We start from the raw sequence: 18,388 nt of genomic DNA on the forward strand, positions 1-18,388 counted from the left end.
TCTCAGGTCTCAGCTGGGTGTTTTTCTTATTTCCTAAAGACTTTGAGATAGTGTTCATCTGCTGTTAGTTGTTTTTAACCCTGCCACTTCTTTTCTTTGTCATTCCCTTTGCAGTTTTCATTATTAAAAAAATTGTTTAGGACACTTACCAGATTTTCAGCAAATAGCTCTTTAGGACTCACCCTGTTGTTGCAAAAAAGTATTTTCTGTCTGTTAAACTATTTAACTAAAGAAACCGGAACAAACTGTATATTTTGCGACAGGCAGGTGTCTCAAGGTACACTTTAAAATTGTCTCTTTGCTAAGTTGTTTGTTATGTGTAGACACAACACTGCTTTAACCTTTGAGATTGGTGCCTTTTTATGTAAGCCTAAAAATTATTGCTAAAGAAGACTTAAAAGGTCTGGCTCTTTGAGAGCCAAACATAAAGACACGGGGGAAGGGTGGCTACAGACTTTTCCAAAGTACTGTATGTGCTCTGCTTTTTTTGCCAATATGCAACAAAGATGTCTTCAGTGGTGTTGTCTAACCATGTATGCAACAAGGGCTCATACGGTTTGAAGAGTGAATGGGATGTGATGGTGCAAGCTTCGACCTGTGTGAAAGCCAAAATCAAATATTTAATTGTACTAAAAGAAAATGTTTAATGCTGTTAAAGCTTTATTATTACTCCTATATGATCTCTTTATCTTGTTGTAATGTAATCAATTTCTTCTTTATTCCAAATCATGTCTTTTGGACATTTGTCTGATTGTGGGATAGATCTCCCTCCCTCAGATCCGTTTGAACCGTCTGCTGACTATGGACCCAGAGCTGCTGGAACAGCAGGACGGAGATCTGAGTCCGGAGCTTCAGGATGCACCACTGGGACAAGAGGATCCTGCGGGCTCTGCTGCAGCTGGGAAAGCGAAGCAGTACTACCGTTTGTGGCTTCTCCCCTACCTGTGGGTTGGCCTGCACTTTGACCGACTTACCCTGCTGGCGCTGTTCGACAGGTAGGGCTTCACATCAGGTCATTTCCATCTGCTTCAGCTTTATTTTTACAAAGCACCATTGGTGACCTCAATGCAAATTTAAAATTCGGTGTGTCACGTACATACTTCATCACAATTTAGTCGGACTCAAAAATACTGAATGTTGGACTTGTCTAGAACTTTTCTACTAGAAAATCGGTTTGTTTGTTAGATAAATTAGATTATTTACAAAATTGATATTTCTTTTTATGAAATGTCTGTCACAGCATGAGCCATTTATTTAATCAGTTCCAATTAAATTAAAAAGCAGGCCAAGTGGGTTGCAGCAGTGTCTGACTAATGAATGAAAAGAGATCCCCTAGTTTGAGACTGACATTTCTCCTAGAGCATTCGGCTCCTTAAGAACTACCTAACTGTATTTCAAGCACATACATGTTTAAATTTTCCTTAAATGCCACCCATTGCAGGATATTTTGTGCCTGCTTTTGAAGAATAAAGTGAAATTCAATAGAAATAATTTTGATGTTACTTTGCTTTATAAGTGTATACCTGAAATTGTCTCAGCTTGCAAAAACACCTATCTGTGCTTTATTAGCTGAAGTTTGCTAGTCCAAAATACAAAAAACAGGCCTTTATTTAAAGCACACAAGAAGCCTTTATTTGAAACAAACAGACAAAACTACAATCTGCTCTCCATTGCCCAGGCAGAATTACAGCATTACATTCACTACTCAAAGAGATCAACAGGTTAGCTTGTGTTTTACGGTTAAGCAGAGTATTGCGCCTACCACACCTGTTTCCACTAAGACAGGGATGACCTTTGCTAATTTAATGCAAAGGTAAATGAAACACAGCATGTGCAAACAAACTGTAAAAATGTCTGAACGAGCTTGGAGTGAATCATTATGGTCATAGCATAAGCTTTGCTAAAGCACACCCAGATCCTCACCGACATGTCCTCTCAGGCTGCTACACCTCATGTAACAATTTTAGATCAGAGTTTTTACTTAATAATAGAGATGGCAGGATACCAATATCATAAATTTGGATATCTCCTGATACTGATATGAATCTGTTATAGTCTATTTTTTAACTGTTTAACTGGGGTTTTTTTATGTGTTGCTGCATTTTGTATTAGTTCATATACAAATTTAAGAGGACAAAGCACTAAAGCTATTCTAGCTAAAGCTATTATACTTGAATGCAAGAAATACACTGCACCCAAAATATATCTCAGTTCAGCAATACTGATCTTTTTTATTTAAACTTTAGCACCATTTATCTGTCACCGGCATCCAAACATCCATCCTGAAAGTGGGCAGTTTTATGCAGAACTTTAAATCTAAGTATTTAAAGTAATATTCAAGTAATTAAAAGTGCAAATTTCAAAAACCCTTTGGTTCTGAAAAACAAATAAAGTGCACTATTAGCAGACAAAGGCAGTAGCTGCCCAAACCCTAAAAAAACAACTAAAAAACATTCTTGTAATAACGCATTTGTTATTGTACAGTACCATTGTACAGTCAGACTTAGCAATGACATCGGACAGACGTCCGAGCTCCAGATATTGGTTGTTAAGCTTAACATGGGAATGCTTTCCAAACATTCAGAGATGAAATTGCACACCTGCTTGTACTTTTCTGGGATAGCTTGCTCTGAAATGCCGTGTGGCAGCACGTAGCAAGGCTCCAAATGCTCAATTAAGCGTCAAAAACCGACATTTCCACAGCACAAGGGGGTTGGTCATCAAGCACAACCAATTCAACAATTTTCTGTTATCAGCTTTGCTTTATTGCTTTCTGAAGGGAGTTTCTCACGCCTCTGAATGTTTTCCAAAAGCGTTTGTTGATACCATTGTTTTCTACAGTCAATGGTTGATACGGTACACTTTTCTTAGCATTGGAGGCCTGGATAAATTCAGTGTATAATACTCCTTTCCGCTGTGTTCCTGTAAGTGTTTAATCATGCTACCATCTCGCAAAACACTTGGATTGCATAAGTGACATTCGGCAGTCTGGCTTTTTTCTTCTTTCAGTCTGAAGTAACTCCACACCGCTGACATGACCGCTGACAGATCTCGCACACGCTAGCCACGCTATCACGTGACGCACACTCCTCCGACGTGCTAAGGTCACGCCCTGGGTTATACCATGTCGCAAGTTTTGTGAGGCGCTTTTGTGATATTTAATGGATTGGGTTTTTTTTTTTTTTTTTTTTAATTTCTCCCCGATATCCGATCCAGTAAATTAGGTCATTACTGGGCTGATACTGTATATCAGATCGGTCAATCCCTGCTTATTAACAGGGCTTTTGTTGTGAAACATTTTGTAGCAACAGCTTGGTGGGATCGCTTTGTTTGTTTTGTTTGCCGTAATTTTTAATTTGTGTTGATTACATTGGCTGCTGTCAGCTTTTGTTGTGAAAATTTTAGGATGTTAGATATTAAGTTTCTGTGGTAAACATTTTTGTTTAGCAGTTTCCTGCAAAAGTCTTGTCTTCAAATAGTAAACTCAAAAGCTGTTATGGTAATCGACAGTACTGTGCTAAAGTCCTGAGCCACACCTTATTTCTTTATATTTTGTTTCCAAAGTTGAATTGAGGAATAGTTCTCCAGGCTTTCTGAAGGTCGTTCAAAGTTTTTCTTTGGACATGGGATCCTTTTCACTTCACGTTTTTATTGGCTTTTATTTTTTTAAAGCCAATTAACACTGACCTCTGAATCATTCAAGCGTTGTGTGTGTTTACATAACAGAGAACTAATTTTAAATTGTCTTTTGGTACTTTGTTATTAGCAGTCTGTATCAAAAACACACGATTTCTTCCCTTGTCTTTAGTTAAATCTATGCAAAATGTCAAATACAGCGCAGATTACAGGCATAAATTTGTATTTTTGCACCAAAAAGGGGATCAGCCAAAAAGTAGCATGTCTCAGCATGGTGTGCAGTGTAGCCCTGAGAAATTTGAGAAAACAAATTGTACAATTTGAGGACGAAAGTAAAAACTAAGAGGCCTTCCTGCGATAAAGATGATATTTGACGACAACCCCATTCCCTAATGACAAGTTATGACACCTCAATATCTATCAATAAAGACTATGTTTGAAGTTTTTCCCAAGTGTAGCTGTAGTAAGCTGTACAGGCAGAGATCACCCTCAGTAACCCATTGATTATGTTCTGGAAGGAGGCCAGACAGAAATGGCTCTGATCAGAAAAGAGAAGCAAGGGTTAACCTTGATTAGCTTTTGGCAGCAGCTTCATTTTTCATCATGACAATTATCCCAAACATACTGTCAGGGCACTAAAAGCATACCTGGATGGAAAAACACACAATGCAACACCTTTGGTCATGGACTGGCTTCCCCAGAACCCAGACCTTAAGAATGCGTGCCTAAGAGAGTTTTTGTTCTTTTTCTTTCTTCTTCAAAAAACAGGATAGCTCAGGACTTTTGCACAGCACTGTTGTCAATTCTGTTTCTGTTTCTGGATTCAGCAAGAACATCAGCCACATTGTTAAATCTTTGAAATTAAAATCATTCATCTTGCTTGGGGATTTGGAGTCTCTGCTTTCTATCACTTGTCTGTAATTATCTCTATGTGGGAGTTACTCAGTCAGACTTGTCTAGCTGTAAGCTTCTCAACAGCAGCAAGAAGAATAACCACAGTTGGCAGTGAAAGAATTGATTTTTGATTTGTTGTTTTTTTAAAGCACTACGTGGATCTCTTCAGTCAATATTATCCTCCTAAGTCGCTCCAGTTTGCTGACCCATCACCACATGCTGCCAGTTTAAATGGAGAGCTGTTGACATTATGTATTTGTTGATCCCAGTCTTTGGAACAGTTTTTTTTTTCTTCTCTGTTAAATCTTCCAAATTATTTTTCAATTCTAATTATTTAATTTTTTTAGAGCTGACTTTAAGGCTTGATGAATATTCTATTGCGTTTTCAATAGTAAGCATTAGAAGAAAATGATTTTGAAGTCCTTAAGTGGCCGAATATACCTGTGAATTGACTTTTTCCCAATTGTTACAGGAACCGTGAGGTTTTAGAGAATGTGTTGGCAGTAGTGCTGGCTGTCCTTGTGGCCTTTCTGGGTTCAGTGCTGCTGGTTCACGGCTTCTTCACTGATATCTGGGTCTTTCAGTTCTGCCTCGTCATTGCAAGCTGCCAGTATTCCTTACTAAAGGTGAGTAGCTGGGTGTACAGGACTCAACCTTAAAGTGCAACAGAGGAGCACTGCTGCAAAGAAGCAGTTTAAAAGCTGCAAAATGTGTTAGGCATGCCTGCAGAGGTTTGTTATGCCTTTAAGGGATTAGCTGGTGCAAAAATAAAAATGATTTATTTCTTTACTTAGGAGAGTTTGTAATAACATGTTCGTACGAAGTATGTCAACATTATCATTTTAATTGTGCCTTTCTTTATCGACAGAGTGTTCAACCAGACTCCTCGTCCCCTCGTCATGTAAGTATGTCATTTGCAAATCATTAGAACAGGGCGACTCATTGAGAAATGACATCAAAACAAGATATTAAATAGAAGTAGAAAGTAGAATTAAGTAGTAGAAAAATTAGAAGTAGAAAAAGTAGAAAGTCAGTAGTACTTTGAAGCTCTGTAGTTATTATTCAGCAGCTTTTTGTTGTTTTGTTGTGGTCCTGAAAGATGATGCTGCTCCACCCCCCACCCCCTCCTTGTGAGCCTGGGTGTTCCTCCCTCCCTTGCGTCAGTGGCCTGCTCTGAAACGGCGTCTTTTATTAATGCAGCTCATACTCAGCTGCAGGCACAAGCTTTAAATAGCTGGTCAGAGTTTAGACCACAGCTCACTCTCTTACTCTTTGTCTCTCTCTCTCTCTCTCTCTCTCTCTCCCCCCCCCCCCCCCCCCCCCCCCCCTGGGTGTCCTCTCATCTCACCTCAAGGACTTTATTCCTTCCCATTTCTCGACATTACGGGGTGGGGAGATTAAAAAAAAAGTCTTTTTAATCAGATTGGTGGTGCGTGAGCTGTCGCTGCCTCCCAGAGTAGAAAAGCAGGACATCTTATAGCCTCTTGGGTTGCAACCTGCACGATGCAGATATGCATTGATACTATTTCTGTTTATACCTGTGTCACTCTCCATGGGGCTGATATAACACTGATGCCTTTAAAGAATGATTGTTAGAATGATCGTTGTATTACACTTGGCAGTTACTGTTTTTTGCTGTTATCCAAGGATTAAAACAAGTGCGCACGCTAGCATTATGGCTTTTTATCTTGCTTAATAAATACTATGACAACAGACAATTGTTATTTAGAAAGAAAAATGTAAAACATTAGGATTCCTCTCCTTTTTTGCTTATTTTAATACACAGTTTATGTCTTACTGAGCTATATTGAACCACAAAAAATGTTTCTTTAATGATCCATTTGTATCCTCATACCCTTGTCCCCGCAGGGCCATAACCGTATCATAGCATACAGCCGGCCTGTCTATTTCTGCCTGTGCTGTGGCCTCATTTGGCTGCTCCACTACAGCAGCCTGCGGACCACTTCCTCCCGCTTCACCCTGTATGGAGTCCCACTCACCAGCTCCCTGGTGCTCACCTCTGCCAGGGACCTCGTCATAGGTGAGTACACGACCTTGTTACTTCTTTGTACTCTGTGAATAACAATCGGTGTTTAAAGCAAAGTCAAAGAGAAACATGCCAAAATGCTAAATCCTGGAGGTTTTAGAAGTGATTTAATGAAAGTGGGTGACGTAGCAAGACAACTTTGAGCAGCACACTTTGGGTGTGTATGTGTGCAAAAGCTCCAGAGGCTGAATCCAGGCCAGGAAATGCTTTAAAAGTTATAAGTAAACATATTAAAGGCCCTAAAAAGTTTGCTTATCCTGCAAGTGGCCATAAGCACTTTATCTGATAAAATATTAATGACTAAATAAGGAACTTTCAAAGCTGACAAAAGCATTTTTGGAAAAATTTATTGAGAATATTAAGAGTTAAATTTCAGGACTCATCTGATGTAGAATTCCTGGTGTGAGCAGTAATAACCAAACAACCCAGCAGCTGTCATGAGATGTTGAAAGTGTTTTAAACTATGGAAACACTGACAAAATAGCCCGAGTCCAGAAATCTCTAAAATAATCCAAATGGTTCTAACGTTTGCCACCATTAATAAGAAGATATATAAAATAGGTTTCTGGGATCTGATCCATTGATTGTGCAACAGTCATAAAGTGCAGACTGTGTGTGAGCAACAAATCTCTACTAAAAACAAAATTTTTCTTTTGGTTTATATAGATATTAAATGCTCCTTTCATCAACCCATAATCGATAATTATTGCTGCATTGTCCTTCGAGACGTTGCTGTACACTATTAGGAACCACTAATATTTGAAGTGAGCCTCAGGGTATTGTTTCCTATGTGTGAAAGGTGATCCCTGCAAATTACAGAATTATAGGATGATAAATGTGTTTAATTTTGCTTTGCTTGCTTCTCCCTGCAGTCTTTACTCTGTGTTTTCCCATCATCTTCTTTGTGGGGCTGCTGCCACAAGTCAACACGTTCGTCATGTATCTCTTCGAGCAGCTGGACATCCATGTGTTCGGGGGCAATGGTGAGTAACTTTTAGATACACAACTTTTCTGCAGGGGTGACTTTGACCTCTACAGGATGAGACGTCAGCCACTTATCCACGTTGCTTTACCTTATACATTATGATATACCAGGCATCATAAGAGGCCACTGTGCTGATTTGCATTCTGCCTGCCCTTGTTGCTGTCAGTTTGAGTGCTCTCATTGCTGGCATCCTCCCTGTTCCCTTTGCAGCCTCTACAAGCCTTCTGTCAGCACTGTACAGCATCCTGCGCAGCATCGTCACTGTCGCTCTGCTTTACGGCTTCTGCTACGGAGCTCTGAAGGTGAGCGCAAACAATGCCTAATAACGACTAAACACGTAGTGCAAGTGACGCTCAAGGAGGAGCATATTCTTGATCTATAATGTTAAAAATACAAAAAAAAAAACGTATTTTGTTGAGGTGGTGACAATAAATGGAAAAAATAAGAAGTACCTGATTCTTGCTCTTGGCGTTTGAGGAGAACATGAATGATTGTCTCGAATTTCAGTCCAACTAGTTGTTGTCCACATCACTCGACACTAAAAACTGTGATGTTCAGTTTGCAGTAGAGAACTTATTGTGGAATCGCCAGGATACACTACTTGTTATTTATTGTCCTAATTCATTATCCTTTAATTCTCCATGTCTCCTCGCTTCCCTCACTTGCTTCTCGTCCTCCCGGTGAGGATGGGAGAGAGATGTGATGAAGAGACACAACCATAGTTGAGAAATTCTTACTCGTATAGCATCAGTTTTAATCGTTGTATTGATGTTTTGCACATCTGAATTACCTTTAAAACTGACAAATACAAATGTCCATAAAACGTATTTTTTATTCACATATATAAGTAAAGCATCATTACTGTACAGTATACCTAACTACATAAAGGTGTGAGTGTTAAATATAAAAATAAAAACAAGACTAACTGTTGGTTTCCGTGATGCCAAACCACATTGCATACGTGTTAGATTTAACACATGAAACAAGAAGGTATATTAAACAGAATCTCCTGATGTCGCTATGTTCTGTTATACTGGCTGCTGGTCTTTATCCATAGCGCTACAAAGTAAGCCTCGTGGGAATAAGCTGCGTCACATGTGGAAGAGCAACATTTAAAATTATGCAGATGTAGCCTATGCCACATATAGGCTACATTTGTTCTTACTCACTCCTAGCTCCTCCAGAAGCCTCTTCTCTATGTCCTTTTTAATCTGCTCAAAGATCTGTCATAATGTTGGAGGAAGAGATTTGTGGGTCATGGCAGGATAGAGGATACACAGAACCATAATTTAGCATATTGAAAAGAAGCTATTGTCAGGATTCGTCTTGGAATGTTTCATGGTAGTCCGTCCAGTAGTTTTGGAAACATCAGGCATCTACATGAACAAACTGTATGTGTAAATATACCAGCAACATAAGGTCAGACACCCAGAAGTGTGTTAAATCCTTGATACTGTGTTTCAGGAGACCTGGGAGCCTCATCACATCCCTGTGCTATTTTCTGTATTCTGTGGCCTCTTGGTGGCAGTGTCTTACCACCTGAGCCGGCAGAGCAGTGACCCCTCTGTCCTCCTGTAAGTTTACAGACATGCACCACAGCTTTGATTTGTATTAAAGCAAAATTCACATATTACATTATTTTTAAAACCAAAACTGGTCCTAATGGTTGGATGGGTGAAAATGCCTTATCTGGTTCAAAAAAGGATTTTCCATTAACTGCTTCATCCGTTAAGAGTTATGTGTGACCTTTCTACTCAAACATATTCTGTGGATTATCTTAGATATGGATTTCCTGAAATCAGTTCAAATAGCTTAACACTGCTTCACCAAATAGTTGTGTTAACAGATGATGACTCTGCGATCCTTCTGATTGTATAATCCCTCACAGGAGGTTGATGGCCTTCAAACCGGTAATATTTTCTTCTCTTTGATTTACAGCTCGCTGGTACAGTCCAAGATTTTACCCAATTTAAGAGACAAAAATCCAGAAGACCCCCTGTCAGAGGTCCAGGACCCTCTGCCAGAGAAACTTAGGTCTTCAGTGGTGAGTATACATCAATTTTAGCTGTCAAAATTGTTGCACAGTTCTAATTTTCAGTCTAAAATAGTTTTTTTTTGTTTCTTTGATCCCTTAAGTGTTTCTTTTCAAATGTTTTAGAATGAGCGTTTGCAGTCCGACCTGATCGTCTGTGTGGTCATTGCTGTCCTTTACTTCGCCATCCACGTTAGCACAGTATTCATAGCGCTGCAGGTACAGTCATTTCTTTGGTTTTGAATACAGAAAATCAAATGTAATGTGTGCTGTATTGTTACATTATATATTCTTTTAACACTCATGATGATCTAGTCAGTTATTTTTCTCTTGTTCTTAAAACCAGCAAACACAAACTGTAAGCATTATTGCATCTCTGTGTTCCCGCAGCCTTTCCTCAGTTATGTCCTGTATGCTCTGCTGGGGACGGTGGGGTTGCTCACCCACTACCTGCTGCCTCAAGTTCGCAAGCAGCTACCCTGGTACTGCTTCTCTCACCCTCTTTTAAAAAACAAGGAGTACTACCAGTTTGAAGTCAGGGGTAAGTACAGTGAATTTGAGTCACATGGGGGGAATCAGAAAAATAATTTTTATTTAGTCTTTTTTTTTTTCTTTCTTCATTTTCTTCAGCATCTCAAATGCTCTTCCTCTCTTTTGTCAGATGCAGCCCATGTAATGTGGTTTGAAAAGCTGCACGTGTGGCTGCTGTTTGTGGAAAAGAACGTTCTCTATCCACTCGTTATTCTCAACGAGCTCAGCGGCAGCGCCAGAGAGCTGGCCAGCCCGAAAAGACTCGACACCGAGTGAGGACTCCGTTGTTTCTCTTTGTGACTCTTTCTCTGATTTCTATCAGCTTTTTAGAGTGATGCAAGTTTGAATGCGTGGTACTTAAACAAAACAAAAAATGTTCTTTGCTGCTGCTCCAGAATCGGCGCACTGATGATCACAGTGGCAGGCCTGAAACTGCTTCGCTCCTGCTACAGCAGTCCTACCTACCAGTATGTGACGATTCTCTTCACTGTCCTCTTCTTCACCTTTGACTACCGTCATCTGTCGGAGACGCTGTTGCTTGACCTCTTCCTGATGTCTATCATTTTCAGCAAGGTGAGAGAAATGTATTTAAATTATTTGAGCGAATATTCTGATTAACTGCAAGACACATGCGTACATATCATATCACAGGTGGATGATTCATATTACTGGTTTCTTGACTGTTTCTTTCTGGGGGGGGGGGGTTGTTTTGTGTTTTTTTTTTTTTTTTAAGATGTGGGAGCTGTTCTATAAGCTGCACTTTGTTTACACCTACATCGCCCCCTGGCAGATCACGTGGGGTTCAGCCTTCCACGCCTTTGCTCAGCCCTTTGCCGTGCCTCGTATCCTTTCACTGCTGTCTCTTATCACAGCATACTATAGACTGAGTCAACAGTTTCTTATGTTGGTCTGCAGCACTGCAGTAAATTCTTCCTGTTATAACATGTTAAGTGTTTTGTTTTTTGAGGCTGTAGTTTTTCTTGTAGCAAGTTGTCAAATGACCTTGACCTGAGGCCTCATCAGACTCTGCCATGCTGTTTGTCCAGGCTGCAGTGTCAGCAATCTTCTCCACCCCCCTCAATCCCTTTCTGGGCAGTGCCATTTTCATCACTTCTTATGTCCGCCCTGTCAAGTTCTGGGAGAGAGACTACAAGTGAAGAGTTTTTTTTTATTTTTAAACATTTTAATGTCAAATACACTTTGACACTTTCTTGCACTTCTAAAATGTGTTGCTCTTTTCCGTTTTCTTGCAGCACTAAAAGAGTGGATCACTCAAACACTCGACTGGCCTCTCAGTTGGACAGAAATCCAGGTGACGACATGTCTTTTGGTTAAAACTGTAACCAGAGAATTGCTTGTTTAAATGTTGATATTTAATTGGGGCAGACTTAAATCCTCAATGTGTCCTAGTGATCACACTGGTTACACAATAAAGCAGTGACGTGTGATTTATTAATGTACTTTACTCCTTCCTTCATCTGTCCTCAGGCTCTGACGACAACAATTTGAACTCCATCTTCTATGAGCACCTGACCCGCTCCCTGCAGCACAGCCTCTGTGGAGACCTCCTCTTGGGCCGCTGGGGAAACTTCAGCACCGGGGACTGTTTCATTTTGGCTTCTGACTACCTGAACGCGTTGGTGCACCTCATAGAAATTGGCAACGGCCTTGTTACCTTTCAGCTTCGAGGGCTGGAGTTCAGAGGTGAGGAGATCCATTTGTAAAAAGTGTTGAACCAGCTGTTGCAGGAATTCAGTCACTAATTAATGACAATTAATTATTAACAAATGCGTTGTAGTGCAAGAACTGAAGGTTAAAAGAAATTCAGAAAACAGGTGTTTCACTACAGCTAATATGATCAGTCTTATTTGTTTCCAAGTAGAATCCCAAGTGACTAAAATATTATAAACAATCTTCAAACGTAACCTTATTTGGGTCTTGTCAACCTAACCAAGATCATGTGGTCTAACGTTTTGTAAGTGTTTGTAAAAATGTATTTTATGACTTTTTAGTGTACCTCATTAAACATTATTTTCAAGTGTCAGGTCAGACCTGTGGCCCATATCACATCTCTTCTTTTACTCTTCACACTAAACAGGCTGTATGTATCGTTCAGTTAGTTTTAGAGCTTGGACAGCTGTGTCAACATATTCTTTATATGCTTTGTGTAATTATTATTTTGTCTGGTCTGACCTCTGTTATTTACAAGATTTTTATATTTCCACATGAACAAAAGTATTGTCCCACACCTCTTAATCTTATAATTCAGGCTTTTTCAGTCCCATGGCCATAAGTTTATAATATTAAGCACCTAGCCATCTGTCTTAACAAACGTTTGTGGGTCATTCTAAAGAACTTACTGGTTTCAAGTATGGTACTGTAGAAGGACGTCACTGCTGCAGCAAATCATTTTGTGAAAGTTCTTCCCTCCTGGATTTTCTACAATCAACTGTAAGTGTATTATTGCAAAGGGGAACCGTGCAAGAACCACAGCAACTCAGCCATGAATTGATGACATGAAGTTAGAGGGTGGGGTCGCTGAGGCATGTAATGTGTAAAAGTTGCAAACGCTGTGCTGACTCAGTAACTGCAGAGCTCCAAACCTCCTCTGCCATTACGATCAGCATGAAAGCTGTGGACAAGGAGCTTCACGACATGAGTTTCCAAGGCCAAACACCTCCTGTAGGAGTAATGTGTAGGTGGCCCAGTATGTTTGTCCATGTAGTGTAGCGGCACAAAGTTAACTTTAAAATTGTGAAGCCAGTTCCCATTGTAGATCTGCCATAGAGCAAAATAAATGTGACACGTATTGGCTTTCAAGTGTGTTTGGCATTTCATAGATCTCCAGTTTCAATCTCCATTCATATTTGTATACTTGTTTTGTTTTTTGTTTCTTTTTTTTTTTTTAAGGAGGTCAAACTAAACCCTAAGAATTATTTACAAGTACTACTTGAGATATTTCATCAAAGTGGCATTCCACTGTATTTGTTTAGTCATTCTTATCTCCTTCTCAAACACACCTGGTCGTGCTTTATCATCAGCGTGACTTTGTTTTATTCAGCCTGAAGCTTTGTGCTGCAAATAAACCTGCTGAAACATTAGCTGAGAACATGTGACAGAGTAAACATTTTATAGAATTGGAGGCACACCCCAAAGCATGACACTCACCACCAGTTTCTGTCAGCAGCTTTGTGTTTATTACAGAGCATCTTCCTTCTGCCGGTTTATTGGATTAAAGCTCCAATGATAAAGTGATTAATCAACGAGTTAGTTAACAGAAAATTATAGGTTGAACTATTAATGATAATCACGATTCTCTCACTCGTTGCACTTTACCGGACTGAACTGGAACGGACTGTGTCCCACACAGCATCGATAACATGCTGACTTTTCCTCCACAGGAACTTACTGCCAACAGAGGGAAGTCGAAGCCATCACTGAAGGGGTGGAGGAAGATGAGGGCTGCTGCTGCTGCGAGCCAGGCCATCTCCCTCACATCCTATCTTTTAATGCTGCCTTTGGGCAGCGCTGGCTGGCGTGGGAGGTGCTGGTCACCAAATATGTTCTGGAGGGCTACAGCATCACTGATAACAGCGCTGCCTCCATGCTGCAGGTGTTCGATCTACGCCGCATCCTCACCACCTACTATGTCAAGGTTTGTGGGATGACACGAGAGAAGAATGTTTTAGTGCAGTGTGGGATTTCTAAAAGTTCTAAATGCATCATCCCTTTCTGTGCTCAGGGTATCATCTACTATGTGGTTGCTTCTCCTAAACTGGAGGAATGGCTGGCTAATGAGACCATGAAAGATGGCCTGCGGGGATGTGGAGAGAGGAACTATGTCGATCTGGATCCCACTTTCAATCCCAACATTGATGAGGACTATGACCACCGGCTTGCGGGCATCTCCAGGGACAGTTTCTGTGGTGTCTATCTGGGCTGGATCCAGTACTGCAACTCCCGAAGGGCCAAGGTAATAAGGCCTTCAATTCTGCTTGTGGAACAGTTATTGTCCCCCAAATTGCAGCAGGCTATTGGTCTTTTTTTTTTCCCAGCTGTACAAGCAAAGCATATTTCATTGCATTGTCACAATAAATTAAAAAAATATTCTAATAGCATGACAGTGGCAACTTAAGATCTTCAAAGACTTTAAATCCCTTGAGCAGTTTGATTTTAATCACTCTTTAAAAAGTCATTGCATCTTGTTTCTGCCCAAAGGGGTCCTGTATTTGCGTCAGTTGTTGTCAGATGATATGGGGGGTTGTTTTTTTTTAAATAAAAAACTAAGTGGGGGATCACAGAGACATGCTGAAAATATCTGTATTTGGAGATAAAAGCTGCCCTCTAAAATCTTTCATGTTTTGCTCGGATTGTAGCCACTGGACAGTGAGAAAGACTCGCCTCTGGTGCTGCTCTGCTTTGGACTGTGTGTGCTGGGAAGGAGAGCTCTGGGAACTGCAGCCCATCATATGTCCAGGTTATTTAGTAATTGTTATTGTATTGTGAGTGAATGAGTTCAAATGTGTCATGAAGTGAGAGTAAACAGTAACAGGAGGTTGACTTGTTGTGACAATTGTTCCTGTAGTTTTCCTGTTTAGCTTTCAAAAGCACGTCTTTCTAAGCATAAATGCACTCATTGTCTTTTCCTATTTTCTCTCTGTCTGTGTGAGCCAGATAAAGAATAACAACTAATCTTTTTTTTTTTTTTCCTCCTTCTTCTTCTTCTTTTCGTCACAGCAATCTGGAGTCTTTCCTTTACGGACTTCATGCTCTTTTTAAAGGAGATTTTCGCATCTCTTCAGTGCGAGACGAGTGGATCTTTGCAGACATGGAACTGCTCAGGAAAGTTGTGGTGCCTGGTATCCGAATGTCTCTCAAACTACACCAGGTGAGACCCTGAATGTGGCCCCACTGAGCCAAAAACTGTCCTAAACCCTATACTCAACTTTATCTTCTCAACTTTTTTTTCCCCCCTCAGGACCACTTCACGTCCCCCGACGAGTACGATGAGCCAGCAGTTCTTTTCGAGGCCATCTCCTCTCACCAGCAGAACCTGGTCATCGCTCACGAGGGGGACCCTGCCTGGAGGAGTGCCGTGCTGTCAAACGCCCCGTCGCTCCTAGCTCTGCGCCACGTCCTGGACGAAGGAACCAACGAGTATAAAATTATAATGCTCAATCGGCGATACCTCAGCTTCCGGGTTATCAAGGTGGGTCTGCAACAGAGTCAACAGACTGCACAGAACAGTTTAATGATACTCACTCTAAGCCGGGTTATTTAATGCAAACTTGTGAATTTTGCTGCAGGTAAATAAAGAATGTGTCCGAGGACTTTGGGCAGGGCAGCAGCAGGAGTTGGTGTTCCTGAGAAATAGAAATCCAGAGCGTGGGAGCATCCAGAACGCCAAGCAGGCTCTGCGTAACATGATCAACTCTTCTTGCGACCAGCCTATTGGATATCCAATCTACGTATCCCCGCTGACAACCTCCTACTGCAACTCACACCCGCAGCTCGGACACATCCTGGGAGGTCCCATCAGCATCGGAAACATCCGCAACTTCATTGTCAGCACCTGGCACAGGTTTGCTGGATTTCCTATTGTGTTGTTCTTCTCTGTTGAGTATTTCTTCTGTATATTTTGGGTCTGCGTTGAGATTAATATGAAGATTTCTCTTGTCAGATTACGGAAAGGTTGTGGTGCAGGCTGTAATAGTGGCGGAAATATTGAGGATTCAGATGCAGGGGGTTTGTCCTGCGGCAGTGGGAATGGGACAGGTGGCGACTCTCAGCAGAGCTCAATATCTCAGGGGGGCACCTCAGGACCTCCCCCTCCTCACTCATACCAGCCACACACTCTGGGTGAGAACTACTGCTCCTCTGTCACATTTTGCCTTTAACAGCACAGCATGAAAACTAACACCAATTCTCCCCTTTGTGTCCAGGCACCAGTCAAAGTTCCCAGTCGGTTCAGTCGGGTTTGGTGCGCCACTCTCCCGCCCGGGCCTCCGTGGCGAGCCATTCGTCATCATACCGCTATGGCAGCAGCCGCCACTCCTCGCTTCGCACCTCCACCACCGGCCTGGAGCCCTGTCGACGTTCCTCTACCAGCCAGCTGTCTCTACGCACGCTCCCTACATCTCTGCAGCTCCGGCTGGGCTCCACCTCTGATCCCGCTGGCCCTTCGGCCTCCCTCTCCAGCCACAGCATACCTCCCTGCAAACGCCACACACTGGTAGGCCTACTGGGCAACGATGGCCTCTGCAACACCGTGACAGACCCCCTCAGCCAGCACCATCACCATCATCAACACCTACAGCAACACAACCCCACTGTCTCCACAGTACGGAGAGATGACATCTCCTACAGAGTGCAGGTTTGTAAATACTCTGTTCTGTGTATCCACAGCAGCAAAAAAAAGTCCTGATATAACTATTTTTATTTTTTATTGTTCTCCATTTTATCCTCTGTGTGTTTGTTTGTGCGTGCAGTGTCAGTGATTTCTTTCTAGTAAAAGCCCTCAGTTCCTTTGTGGTTACATAAGTTTTTACACACTGTCGGTCCGTGTCTTCACCTCAGATTGTGGACGTGAGTCTGGTGCTGGAGAACATTAACTTATCGAAGCGGAAAGAGCTGCAGTGGCCAGACGAAACCATGAGACTGAGAGCAGGAAGGACCTGCTGGAGAGACTGGAGCCCTTTAGAGGGCATGGAAGGGCATGTAAGTGTGTTCTCACAGATGTTACCGAATCAGCACCATGTTTCCCTTTACTCATCTTCACACACAGATGAAGTAAACTCTAGGTCATGTAAATATGTTGCTATAGTTTGCCTCATACACTCACTTTACACACCCACTCACCTCTGGTGCTATAAATGTGATTTAGCAATTATTATCATGCTTGCACATGCCCTATTTTTTTGCCCTGTAACACCCTTTCTGACCTACTTATTCTGTCATAAATGCTTCATAAATTTTATTGGATGTTTCTTCTATTGCCCCCTGCAGGTGATTCACCGGTGGGTGCCTTGTAGCCGAGACCCAGCCAATCGCTCCCATATAGACAAAACCATCCTGCTGGTACAGGTGGAAGATAAGCTAGTGCCCATTATTGAGACTGGGGTCATTGAGTTGGGTGCAGAGGTTTGAGGATAAGCAAGCACACAAACACAAACAGACACTTGCACGCACACATATACCCCTGCGCGCTTGCGTGGAGATGAAGTCAGACCTTCTTCTGGCTTTTAACAGGAGGCTGGAGACAAACAGGAAATGGGAGCTCTCCCCCCTCCCCCGTTCCTTACTGCTGAGGGGGAAAGGAAGCCAGGGAAATGTGCAAGCACAGGCAGAGTATACATTTATCCAATGCTTTCATCGACACTCACATCCACAATATCTGCCTTGCTTTGCGTCTCAGAAATGCTGCATGACAGTAAACAACCCTTAAGTTAGTTCTTGCTACTGGTAATTAATTTCTATGCATTTCCTTTTCTTTTTTTCTTTTGGAAATCCTGACAGAGCTGAGTGTAAGGAGCTCATGGAGCTCTTTCTTCTTTCTTGTTTGTCCTCTATTTGCCAAATAAGTTTATTGAATATCTGCTATGGATTCATACATGTGAAATCCTTGTGTTTTTTATTTTTTGTTTTTTGCTGCCAAGACTACAAAGAAAGTTGTGGTGCAGAACTGACAGAAGTCAGAGACTCGATGTTGTCCTCAACACCCTCTGTTTCATTGTTGTCATTCCGTTTGGATTAGTTTGAAATTTGCAAGATTAATTTACGCCTAAGAAAAAAAGAACTTGCACTATTTTTTTTTTTTTTAAATTTACAGTGATGGACTACAATCTTTAGATAAATTCACATTTTATTTATTACAGATTCTGAATGGCCATGGTTACAGATGCCTTGGGAATGGAAAGAAAAATGCAATCATTATTCTGTTTTTGGCCATTTTTATTTTAATATTTTATGTTTGATAAACTTGAAAATAACTTTTTACTGTATATGATTATATCTATATCTATATATATTTACATGAATATATATATAATGTCAATGTATAAAAGATTTTGTTTTCAATATTTATTACTGTGAATACGGTATTTACACTTTGTTACATCTTTTTTTTTTTTTCATTTTGGGACAAAGATTAATGTACAAAGGACCATTGGTTGAAAATGAGATGCCGCAATTTCAGTGGACTGTTTCTCTATTTAACTTAATTCTTTTTCTATATGGAGAAATAAAAGTTTGATTTATTGCTGTC

At 41.1% G+C, this 18,388-nt stretch overlaps 1 protein-coding gene across 7 annotated transcripts in view; it reads left to right on the forward strand.

Annotated features, from left to right (window-relative positions):
• pcnx1 (pecanex 1) overlaps positions 1-18,388 on the forward strand; it is a 36,236-nt gene extending 17,848 nt beyond the window's left edge. For 2 of the 7 annotated variants that reach the window (XM_084914419.1, XM_084914422.1), the window contains 26 exons: positions 763-995; positions 5,003-5,156; positions 5,399-5,431; positions 6,400-6,571; positions 7,450-7,560; positions 7,773-7,864; positions 9,027-9,136; positions 9,501-9,606; positions 9,721-9,813; positions 9,985-10,135; positions 10,256-10,397; positions 10,521-10,698; positions 10,859-10,967; positions 11,149-11,278; positions 11,379-11,437; positions 11,614-11,829; positions 13,527-13,780; positions 13,868-14,098; positions 14,502-14,602; positions 14,863-15,013; positions 15,104-15,334; positions 15,432-15,706; positions 15,806-15,984; positions 16,068-16,498; positions 16,702-16,842; positions 17,131-17,484. In XM_084914419.1, the coding sequence (XP_084770545.1) occupies positions 763-995; positions 5,003-5,156; positions 5,399-5,431; positions 6,400-6,571; positions 7,450-7,560; positions 7,773-7,864; positions 9,027-9,136; positions 9,501-9,606; positions 9,721-9,813; positions 9,985-10,135; positions 10,256-10,397; positions 10,521-10,698; positions 10,859-10,967; positions 11,149-11,278; positions 11,379-11,437; positions 11,614-11,829; positions 13,527-13,780; positions 13,868-14,098; positions 14,502-14,602; positions 14,863-15,013; positions 15,104-15,334; positions 15,432-15,706; positions 15,806-15,984; positions 16,068-16,498; positions 16,702-16,842; positions 17,131-17,271 (4,224 nt within the window). In that variant the 3' untranslated portion in view covers positions 17,272-17,484. Of the gene's footprint in view, positions 1-762; positions 996-5,002; positions 5,157-5,398; positions 5,432-6,399; positions 6,572-7,449; positions 7,561-7,772; positions 7,865-9,026; positions 9,137-9,500; positions 9,607-9,720; positions 9,814-9,984; positions 10,136-10,255; positions 10,398-10,520; positions 10,699-10,858; positions 10,968-11,148; positions 11,279-11,378; positions 11,438-11,613; positions 11,830-13,526; positions 13,781-13,867; positions 14,099-14,501; positions 14,603-14,862; positions 15,014-15,103; positions 15,335-15,431; positions 15,985-16,067; positions 16,499-16,701; positions 16,843-17,130 lie in introns of all 7 variants that reach the window. The other 5 variants (XM_084914421.1, XM_084914423.1, XM_084914424.1 and 2 more) reach the window with 4 other exon arrangements.

Source organism: Perissodus microlepis, chromosome 19 (genome assembly GCF_051167445.1).
Source record: "Perissodus microlepis isolate ML-2025 ecotype Zambia chromosome 19, ASM5116744v1, whole genome shotgun sequence".
NCBI classification, from domain to species: domain Eukaryota; kingdom Metazoa; phylum Chordata; class Actinopteri; order Cichliformes; family Cichlidae; genus Perissodus; species Perissodus microlepis.